General features: G+C 38.3%; 1 protein-coding gene and 1 pseudogene across 1 annotated transcript; both read left to right on the top strand.

Moving 5' to 3' along the window:
• Positions 1-3,108: 3,108 nt before the first annotated feature.
• On the top strand, positions 3,109-3,933 carry LOC148028207 (DEAD-box ATP-dependent RNA helicase 20-like). Its single transcript, XM_087689013.1, has 3 exons — positions 3,109-3,136; positions 3,359-3,546; positions 3,831-3,933. The coding sequence occupies exons 2-3, from the start codon at positions 3,438-3,440 to the stop codon at positions 3,908-3,910; spliced, it is 189 nt and encodes a 62-aa protein (XP_087545139.1). The 5' UTR covers positions 3,109-3,136; positions 3,359-3,437; the 3' UTR covers positions 3,911-3,933.
• A 5,625-nt stretch (positions 3,934-9,558) lies between these two features.
• LOC148028206 (uncharacterized) lies at positions 9,559-10,847 on the top strand (annotated as a pseudogene).
• The last annotated feature ends 486 nt before the right edge of the window (positions 10,848-11,333 follow it).

Genomic DNA, 11,333 nt, shown 5'->3' with positions numbered 1-11,333 from the left:
GACTAGGAATACACATAAAAAGTATGGTAAGAAATGCATGGGTAAGCCCTTGGTTCTTGTGCACTCAGATGTATGTGGGCCCATGCCCTATTAGTCACTAGGTGGGGCAAAGTATTTTGTTACTTTCATAGATGATTACTCAGGTAAGGTTTGGGCTTACTACTACAACAATTTATGATGTTCAGAATCGGTGGTAGGTAGCACTTATATAGACTGAGAAGGGGTTTGAAAGTAGGTGGCTAGCTTTGGTAGCTGCCCAAGTAAACAATAGCCACTTTTGGTAGGTAGGTGTGAGCCAGCTTGGCCTCTTGCCAACATAATAAAGTGGATAGCTAATTACATGTGGGTCTCTTGCACCCATTACCCATTCTAGAAGGCAAATAAATGTACACAGCCATGGACTTCATCACGCGATTTCCTTTTATAAAGAGGGGATGGGACATCAATTATGTTGGGTTGGATAGAATAGCAAAGCCCATGAAGACCCAATATTCAGCATCATAGGTTGCTTGACAATTCATTGAGCATGCCTTTAAGCATCATGATTTCCTTAGGAAGTTGTATGTGGTCACTTTTGGAAAGAATTATTTACAGTAGTGGGTATTTTACTCACACTTCATGCTGCATACCAAACTGAGACTAATGGACAATTAAAAATTGTGAACAAATGGGTGGAGGAATATTTGAGTCACTTTTGACGTGATACTTAGAAAGAATGGTTGGCACTTGCTGAATTTTTCTACCATAGTACCAAGCATCTCTCTATTGGCATGAGCCCATTTGAGACAATGCATGGATGCAAGGCTGGAAAGCCCTCTTCACTTGGAGACATGGTTTTGAAATATTAGCAAGCATGGAATGACTTGGAGAGGATGGATACCCTTTTGTAATTGGTTAAAAAGAATATGAAGGATGCCCAAGCCAAGCATAATAAATATGTGGATGAATGCAAGGGAGATGTCTGTCAAAGAGGAGATTATGTGCATTTGCCGCATAAAGTTAATACCACCACAAAGCTTGCTCATAGGTATTAGGGTCCTTACAAGATCATTTGCAAGGTTAGAGAGGTAGCTTATCAATTGGAGCTACATAGTACCTTCAAGGTCCATGATGTTTTTCATGTGTCTTTGCTGAAACCACATATGGGATAGCATATACTTGTTCTTCTTGAGTCATCGTGCATGGATGAGGAGGGTGATTGTTAAGCAACTACAATCCCCACTTTAGGGGCAAACATATCGGCTATCAACAATCCCTATTTTAGGGGCATTAAGGCCTAAGGGAAGGACCTATCATGTCATTGTAATGTGTACAAATCTTACTTGGAGTTCATGATATGTAATTATTAGGACTATAAAGCATGTTAACTTAGTTTATTATGAGATGCTCATGTGATTGGGATTGGTTAAGGCTAGTGACTAAAGCTTTAGTATTAGTTTTGGGCTAGTTTTCTATATTCATGTCTCCTTAAAACCTGAGCTTCTCCAGTGTTGTAACCTTCTCTCTTGATAGGCCCTCACAATTTTATCAACTTGCCTTGGATAAAGGATAAAGAAGCGAGGGAGTGAAAATCCACACTTGTCCCTACTTTTTCTTAGGGTAAAGGGGTTGATAGGTTGCCACCATAAATGGGCTCTCTAAATCTCACTAAAGGTCGCATCGATTCATGTTTTGATTATCTGCAAGGATGTGCTTATGAGACATCACTCACGACAAAAAGACTGCATCATGCGATTGCAAATTTGGCATATAAGAAATGGAAATTTGCACATTACATAGGAAATCCACTCGTAGTTCTAAAAGGTCCGGGACCAAAACAGAAGCACAATTTGAACCCATGTCTAAGTAACCCACATGTGACACATCTTCAAAACCATTAGTTTTGTTTTTGGGGGCCATCAACTTATTGGCCATGTACCCTCGTTAAAGTATTCAAGATATCCATTTCATCATCTAACTTCTATTGTAAAACCTCCATTAAGATAGGTTATTTTGACTTTATCTTATTAGGCTAGAGACATTTGTCATGGGGTTGTGAGGTCCAATTTCATTGCCAATAGGTGTTGCTTTTACTTGAGCAAGGTGCTCAAAGTTCAACACTTTCAATTGCAAAACAAGCCACTTGATGTATCTTCCCTCACAATCAGAATTTTACAGGGGCAAAAGTGTTCAAAAACACCTTGTTCAATGTGAGATAATAGAGAAGATAAAACATTGTACTTGCTTGCTTTAATGGAGAAAGTCTTGCAAAAGGTGGTGATAAGAGCTCCCAGGAAATGCAAGCACAGGCACTAGGGTGAAGGGGCCAATTGGAGAATGATTGCCAGTGATGATACAATTTGAATATACTAGTGGGGGACTAATAATAAAACAACTTGGAATGCTTTCATAAGCACTCATGTGGTGGCCAACATTCAAAGCTGTTCAACGACTAGCCATTTCATGTATTGTTCAAAGGCTCTAATGTGTGATAAGGCTCTTTTTTACTAAAGGACTTTTTCGCCCTTTGCATTGACGATGAAATCTTCAATCGCACATCTTTATATCTATTTTGTAGATCATGCTAGTGTGACTCCATAGTCTACCGATGGTAGACCTGTAGATTTTAAACCAATATGAGAGATCAATCAAGCAAACTTAAGGTGCTCTACAATTGGCCCTTTCACCCTAGAGGTTCATATTTTAGAGAGTATGCCTATGTCTTTTGGGCCTCTAAATAAAATGTAATTGATCATGGGATGTAGTCTATTAACAAGTTTGGGTGCACATCATTGGTTTGGGCAAGGGGTATGTGCTCATGTGAAACTGTTCTTAGGCAAGGGAATATTAAGACCCCACTACTTGTAATAAGTGAGAGGGTGTGTAGGGTGTGAGAAGGGCCTTAATCAACCTTTTTTAAATGCAAACAAATTATGGTATTTCTACATAGTAATTGACACATTGCATGGAGATTCTCCTGCCATCTGTAGATCATCGCCCAAGCCATAATTACATCGAGCTCAGGAAAAGAAGAAGAAGAAGAAGTATGAAGGAAAGGAAGGCAGGAACAAGGCGTCTTCAGGGGCAGTTATCAAACATGGCTGAAGGCTCCGAGTGGCGAACCCGTGATCCTTCCTCCTATCACGAATAGGAGAACGTGAGTACCGTCCAGCTAGTTGCACCTACGCAAGCTGCAATTACTTAGCCAATATGAGTGCCGTGTTTTGATACATCTTAGGGCTTATGCCATATGTTCTGATGAGTTAGGGTGTGCGCTTGTCATCTATTCTGCAGCATGGATTGGTCTCTCCTCTTATGGATGTATGGTTTCTTCCATGGCTAACTTTGGTAGTGTGCTATTTTTTTGTCCATCATGCAGGGACATCAAAGGAAATTGGGATAGCTTTGGCGGCGGCACTAATGGACGTCTCGGTTGGGAGCATCTGGCCATTTCTCGCATGCCTGACGCAGAAGTCCATGCTTATCATCGCCAGAAGCGAAAAATTAACGTCGAGGGCAAGGATGTCCCTAAGCCTACTGGGCAGTTCAAGGAGGCTTCCTTTCCTGGTAGGTCTATCCTGGTAGCCCATGGCTTTGAAAGGTCGGGGGAACTTATAGGGCTTACAGAAACTAGATCAGCAAAAATGCTTGCTTACTTGCTACTTGTTATTGTGCATGTTAATGAGTAGCCATCCCTCTGTGACTATACTTTTGATCAAATTCTTTAGAAAATGCATTGGATGTCCAGAATCTGTAGCAAGTAAATTTTATTTATGTAAAACACGTTATCGTTCATTAGTTGGATATGAAGGTGTGCCTGATGAGCTGTCTGTCATTACTCGTATATGAAGATGCAGTTGAGCTGCTTGAAGATCTCGCCGATAAGGTTATTGTGCCCACAAATCTATCCATGGACACCCTCCATCCTTGAGTCTTGTAAAAAGACGAACCTCCTCATTTTTACATTGATTTACAGATTGGCGATTTAGATTAGGGAGAAGAATAAGTGAGATCTCCTAATTCCATTATTTCGACCATGTGACTATAAGTTTTTATAATGCACGTTTCATCTTGAAGTAGTACAATATCGACATCTTTGTTTTACATTTTGAGATTTCTCCCATTTTTTTTGGCTTTGCTAAAAGCAGTAGTCCTATTCACTTTATAATTTGATGATCCAACCCACCAATTTATTCACTTGAATCATGTCGCTTTCGAGCTACCCCTTGCCCATCATAGAACATATAGCTTTACGAGTGAAGTGATAAGCACTTCTTGAATTCCATAGTTAGATTGCTAGTGTTCCTAGACTAGTTAGGGATGAGGTCTTCATTGAACAATCACTCCCATTGGCTGTGATTGCTTGTTTAAAGTGCACGAGATGAATGTTACTAGAGTAGAGTACTTGGTAACATATGAATTGGTCTCCAATTTTGGCCAAGACCCTCTAAAATTAAGCTAAAAATTTAAATGAGTCTTGTCATAGTCTCTTGGAAACCTTCTAGATGAATGGTATGATGATGGGCCAAAAAAGTGAAGGTGAAAACATTGTGTTATTTTTCACTACCTACAAGAAGTGCTCAGCATAGACTTTAGGTGTTTGGGCTTGGGATTCTTTTGAGTTTCTTTGCATGTAGTTAGTTTGTCACATGTAACACCTAATTGGGTACGAATAACTTGTGGAGGGTCTTAGGTGCCACAAGTAAGCCTTAGGATTATTTAGAAGCCACAACATGTGGTACGTCATTGGCACTGACCTTGAAGTAGCCTTCTTCCAAAAGTAGCCTTATGGAAGTTACTTCTTGTTCCTATGGGGACACCCATTTGATTAGTACTAACCTAGCCCATGTAGGTGAAAGATTTTTTATATAGTTTTAGACATTCTAGATACAGTTTGGTGGAAGGACCCACCAAATTTTCATAGTCTATTGGTATCAGTGTGGTAATAGATCCCATAAGTGGTCTAGGGAGTAGAAGTCTTTGCGAGTGAACTAATAGCAAAAAGAAACTTCGGCTTAGTAGGCACATGGGAGGGAGAATCATCATTGATGGATTGGGAAGCCTACAGAATATCCCTCTTGTTGAAATTCAATGCAAAATCCCTCATAATGAAGATATTTTCAATCCTTGAATGGTAAGACTTGAGTTTAGAGGAATATTCCCCAAAAATGAGAAGCTAAGATCATGGCACGAGCTCACCTTTTGTGATTTGGTGTACATGCATCTATAAAAGAGGTGTGGATAGATTTTGACCATAGGTGCTCTAGCAATACAACCACAAAGAGCATGTCCATTTTAAGAAGGGGACTTGGTCAAGGTGAGGTGGCATATAATGCCATGCTCATTTAAGAACTCTATAAATCGATGGGAGATAAACTTACAATGATTGTTACTCCTTGTCCCTATGCGAGCACCCATTTGATTAGTAACTAACGTAGCCCATGTAGGTGAAAGTTTTATATATTGATAATAACTATTTTAATTGTTACTAAAGTATTCTTTGAAGGAATACATCCACATATATTGAGAGTAATCATTTACTATAAGAAAAATATATTATGAGAACTACTTAAGGATGGTTGGACAATTTTCATTAAGATAAAAAAAAAATCAATCCTAGTATCCCCTTAGCTATATGAGTAGATTACAAAATATTGAAAAATAGGTTACATAGGGTTATATAAAACATGCCATGAATGCACATGATATATAGGATTTATATACTAGTGACAGCCCCGAGGTCGCAATGCCATAAGGGAAGGTCAGAATGCATAAGGGCATGTCATAATGCATAAGGGAATGTCAGAATGCATAAGGGAAGGGAACAATGCATAAGGGAAGGGTATGTTGCAATGCCATAAGGGCAGGCTAGAATGCATAATTGCAAACCATTATGTTCCAATATTTCTGATTATCTTCTAATTATGTTCCAAACAAGATAGAAAATCCAACAAGCAGTTAAATGTTCTAATCATTGTCTAAGTGGGTTGTTTCTACAGGTTTCTTCTCTAGTGGTTGGGCAGGGAGCTTTAGGACTGGTGGCTCCTGAGTTTCATGTTAGACATGAGCACATGGGAGATGGGAACTCCAACAAAAACCACTAAGACATCTACCCCATAGGTATTCACTTGTCTCCACTTTAGAAATTTATGATTTTGAGTCATTAACCCTTTTTTTGTTGGGTAAGCATTTTCAACTTATGTGCCAGCTTATTATGGGCAAGAACAACCCCCTAGCACTATGCCAATGTTGTATCCTGAGTGGACAGATGCTTTCTTGGTTTGTCTACATTGATTTTGCAGCATTCAAAGTGGGAATCTCTTGCTCTGTAGCTTGCTGATCTTGGATAAGTATGGCAAGAAAGGAAATATTGATTCGTCTAAATGAGGGTACAGATCAAAGCCATGTTTTGGGATTTGTATTTCTCAAAGAAGGAGAAACCTATAAAGATTTACGAGAGGAGATTGTCCTTGATAGTCTCATCTCAAATGACTTTGTCTTTTGGGAGGTTCTAGAATGCTTCCTATTGGAGCAAAGCAAGAGGAGAGATGGACAATTGATGTAGAAGAGGTCACCACTCAATTGAGAGAGGAGAGTGAGTCACCATGCAAGTGTTAAAGAGTGAATTCAGAGAGGGCTAGCAATGCGCCAGAGCCATCCATGGAAGCTAGAGCTAGTGATCTTCATGTATCTAGCAACGGGATGGATTCGACAAGGGATGATGTGAGCGTTGTCCAAGATGTTCCAAAAAATAGAATCAAATGTTTTCTTGCCATATCATCTAAGATAAAAAGGTGGGAGAGGGATATCAAGAACGCTAAGGAAAAGCTCAAATCCATAGGTCGACATGATAGGTTTGAGCTTATGTCTAAGGATAAGGAAGGGAAAGCTTTGTTTCAAATTTGGTGTGAGGAGTGTGAATTCTCTTATGGTCAAGGAGGGCATGATACTCTATAAAATTTCACACACTCGCATACCAAGTCATTATCTCATTTATGAGCTATTGGCTTGGATAAGAAAGGAAAGCAAAGGCATGACATGCTTGGAGTCACACCATCATTGGAGGAGATAAAGACACAAAATAAACAAAAAATAGATGAAGCAATGTTTGAGATGTCTTCTTTTGGAAGTGAGAATGATCTAGAATTTCAACTTGTTCCTGAAACTATCGGAGACTATACTACCTTGTCAAAGGTTTTCATAAGTTATCCATTGGATGATAAGTGGCTACCATCGTTCCCAAAGACAGGTTCTTTGAAATTGTGCATGATAGAGCACATGAAATCAAAGCTTCATGTGAACGCTGCTACTAAAGGAGATGGTGATGATCTTAAGAAAGTAGGCCGCCCAAGTAAAGTAATGGTCTTGGACAAGAATCAAAGAAATTTGATTGGTTTTTTTAGACCAATCCAATCCATAGGTACTTAATTCAAGAAAAGGGTGTTTGTTTTTTTTACAATGAAATTTTTACTCTAACTAATATTTTTCACTATGTTTGATATGTAGATGCTTCCAATGCATCAGGTCCTAAGTTGGCACAAAGACCTTTAGGTATACAACTTTAACAAGTCTTGGTATTTTTTGGTATTATGGATTTGTTTTTTTCTTTCTTTTAATAATCATTATTCTATGAAGAGAACAATAGAATTTATGTACTGTGTAGAGGAGAGTTTGCTTGCTACTCTTTGTTGGGGATTTTGGCAAGGATCATATAAGTTTAGAAACCACATGATCAATGTAAAGTGTTTCTTGGATGATAGTAGAGGAGGTGTGCATTGGACTTGTGAGCCAAGCACAAAGGTAGTGATTTTATTGGGAACAGAGCTTGTTGAGATCAATGGCACATTTCGTCACAATGATTGCAAGCGGGTAAGTTTGGAGGGAGTTCCCTTCTCCAATCTCCAGTGCTCATCATGTGCATCCATTCCCAAGGAGAGAGACTTTTGCATGCGTGTGTATTGAGACATGCACTCTAGAGGGGAAAGATGATTAAGAGACATTGGAGGTGGTAGCATATTGGATTACTTGACTCATTTTGAGATATTGAGAATTGCTAGGACTAAAAAAATAGTGGTTCGACGACTCAAAAAAGAAATATGGTTCACAAGGACAAAGGTTGCTACTTTGAGTGTAAAGGTGAGGAGTCTTTAAGAAAGTGTTTTTGAAGCCTTGGTATGAGGAAATGTAAAGAAGTTTTGCACTGATATTGTGAATGCACATAAGCATGGCTTATTTGAGGGGAAGAAAGCTTTGTGGGACTTTTTCATCGAAATCTCTCAAAACATAGGAAGAGTGGGTCAAGGAAAGCGATATTCTGATACAACAAAAAATCTCTTTGAAGCTGTCAAGATTTGGGGAGGTACAAGATTGCATAACTTTCTCTCCATGAATCTTCAAGGTCCACATCTTTCAACTACATCTAGGGCTATGAGAAAAGCTCTTTATTATAGGACTAGATTGAGAGAGGATGTATTCAAGCATGTGGTAGAAACATATAAGCATCATATGTTGAAAAATGGGCTTTGCATGGGAAGTGTACCTGTCATTGTTGTTGAAGATGGGACTATGATCAAGAGAATGGTGAGGTGGATGTCAAGAGATGACCAACTTGTTGGCTTTTGTGGAAAGAAGATAGATCACACATGCATTTCAAATTTCGTAGTACTTGTTAGAGATGGTGAAAATGGTTATCATAGAATTGTTGATGCATTTGAGCATAATGCGATTGCCCACTATGCAAGAGTATTGATTGCAAGTCCTCTTGCTGAATGCTTGCCAAAGTTAGTTCTTATTATACAAGTAACTTGTAACAGGTTTGACTCTATGTCCATCAAGGAGGAATGGAAAGAAGACAATTTGCATTGGAATATGTATGTGAAGGATGTGATTGGACCAATACTTGGTCATGCTTCTGATGGAGATTCAAGGCAAAGAAAGCTTATGGTTGAAGATTATAGCTCTCTTACAAGTGTTCGATACTCAATTCCTTGGAAAACTTGGCCATTCATAGCTTCTATGGAAGATGATGGAAGCATCATTGGATTACATGACCAAGATTATATACATAATGGAAAGAAGATGTTTAATCCTCTAGATAATGCATCTAAAAGATTAGTGCTTGGTAATGATCTCGTCACCTTGAATCATGTAGCCTTGGTATATCAGAGTTTCAAGGTTGATGATCATGGTTTGCAAGAAGGAGATATAGAGAGAAAAGATAGATAGAATTGGAGATCAGCATAGAGGATAGCAGGACGTAAAGTTCAAAATTTTTTAGAGCTCTTGTAGATGGGATCCAATCATCGTTAAGAGCAAACACTTCGTACAAAGGTGTATCTCTCAATTGTGGCAGTATACATTGATATTTTTCTATCTCCTACGCTCAACTTGTATGAGCGTCTTGTATGAGCATGTGAAAGCTGTCGGAATGGTATCCTTCTTTTTTAGGTACAAAATTCATGTTATCTATTGAACATATATCAATAATTAATTGATATTGTATGTTCATGTTGTTAATATGGTAGCACCATTATGTCTTATTAATCAGTTGATTTATGATGTTATATTAGGATTTGGCGCATGTGGATCACCAAGCATGATGTATATACACTTAAGCAAAACTTCATTAGTAGAGAAACTTTCATGGACATCCAATTGTCATGTCACTTCGTGGTTCTTCTCATAAAGATATTCAAAGATAGATATTGTCACTTGGCAGTTCCTTTATCTTCTACTGGATCTGATGCTTGTGAGAATTTCTTTAGTAAAGTAGGTGGAATGGTTAGCAATGAGAGGTGTTATGATGGTTGTGACTTGTTGAGTAGTGCAGGAGCATTGAATAGAATTTAAGAGTATCAAGCATGTTCAAATCTAAGTTTTCTGGTAGCTCCAAGAAAACATATGGGTTGATATGAATCATGTTTCCTTTGGCAAATTTAAATGACTACACGGTTGTGAGTATTGATGAGCAGATTGTATATGCATTAAAGGAGGGTTTAGCAGAAGCAAAGGTCATGTGTCCTGAGCTTGGTATGGAAGGTGAAGCTTCATGGGGTGCCTCATGGGAAGAAAAAGATATCTTAGAGAATCTTGAAAACAATGCACATGACAATCTTGAAGAAGAAGAAGAAGTTTCATTGGATGATTTTGTTGGAGATGTAATCATGGATACAGTATTGGATGTTGATGAAGAGGATACAATTGCACAAAGTGTGCTTCGCCATGTCATGGATTCTATAGTTGACAATGAGGAGAATGTGGTGAGCCAAATATCACCTTTCGTGGAAGTTGATGGGAAGACTTTGTACAAGAGCACACTTGTGAGCCAATTGAATGGAAATCAAACGTTATCAAATGATAGATTAACAAGGGTAAAAAGTGGAGTATATTTCTCATTTGAGATGAAGTCAAAACCTCAAACCAGTACTTGCCTTGGAATAGGATATGATTGTGTGGTTCTATTTGAAGATATTATACTCAGAGATAATACAAAGCTCAAAAGAATTTTAGGCAAGGTTGCAAATACTAGTCAAGGAGTCAAGAAAGGCATATGGTACCTCGGAAGAGTAATGTGTATGAGAATGAAGCCAGGAAATGGTATGAAAGAGACAAGGGGTCCTTTTGATCTTCTAGATTGTCCTCCAAATGTGGAGATTCATCTAGCATGGTATCAAAAAACCAAAGGAAGTAAATGCTACACATATGATCTTGTTGATAATCAATGAGTGTCCTTGGAATCTATAATTGCTCTAGCAAATTTGAGCTATGATCTAATATCAAAGAAATATCAACTTGATCCCAATGATGATAAGATCTTCAACGACTATGTAAAAGATAGATCATACATGCTACCAAGAAATATCAAATAACTTTTGTGGTCATTTAGTTATTGTGTAATTTGAGTTTTCGAGTCAAACATTTATGACCATTTTGGGTGTAATTTGAGTTTTAAGGTCATAAACTCTCTCCACCACTCATGTGCACAAAGCAGCTTGCAACCACACTTGGCAATAGCTAGTAGTTTTGGGTCCCCATCTTAGCCACCAATATGCAATAGAAAAGGCATATGGATGCATTGGAAATCCCTTGATGGTGAAGAAAAGTATATGTATTGATAATCTTATGGTAATGAAGCAAAGTACATTGCAGCATTACAGTTTTGGAGGTATCTTCAACACGTATTTCATTCAAGGATATCTATGAAGGGAAGAACTTTTAAACCCATACGTGTGATGCTTGTTCCGTTGCTACTCTTTGCTAAGTTCACTCATTCATGTGTACTATAATTTGTGACTACTAACTAGATGTTAGTATCAGGAATTTCAAGGTGCTTGGTAAAAGGTTAAACCCAAGTT

This window comes from Lygodium microphyllum, chromosome 12 (assembly GCF_053477565.2).
Source record: "Lygodium microphyllum isolate KBCC chromosome 12, Lygodium_microphyllum_v1.1.10, whole genome shotgun sequence".
NCBI lineage: Eukaryota > Viridiplantae > Streptophyta > Polypodiopsida > Schizaeales > Lygodiaceae > Lygodium > Lygodium microphyllum.
This window is presented reverse-complemented; position numbering and strand designations above follow the sequence as displayed.

Bases quoted from the DNA above. Each gene is read 5' to 3' on its own strand.
- LOC148028207 (XM_087689013.1), top strand. From the start codon at position 3,438: ATGCCTGACGCAGAAGTCCATGCTTATCATCGCCAGAAGCGAAAAATT. The intron at 3,547-3,830 runs GTAGGTCTATCC...TCGTATATGAAG, and splicing joins CAAGGAGGCTTCCTTTCCTG to ATGCAGTTGAGCTGCTTGAA.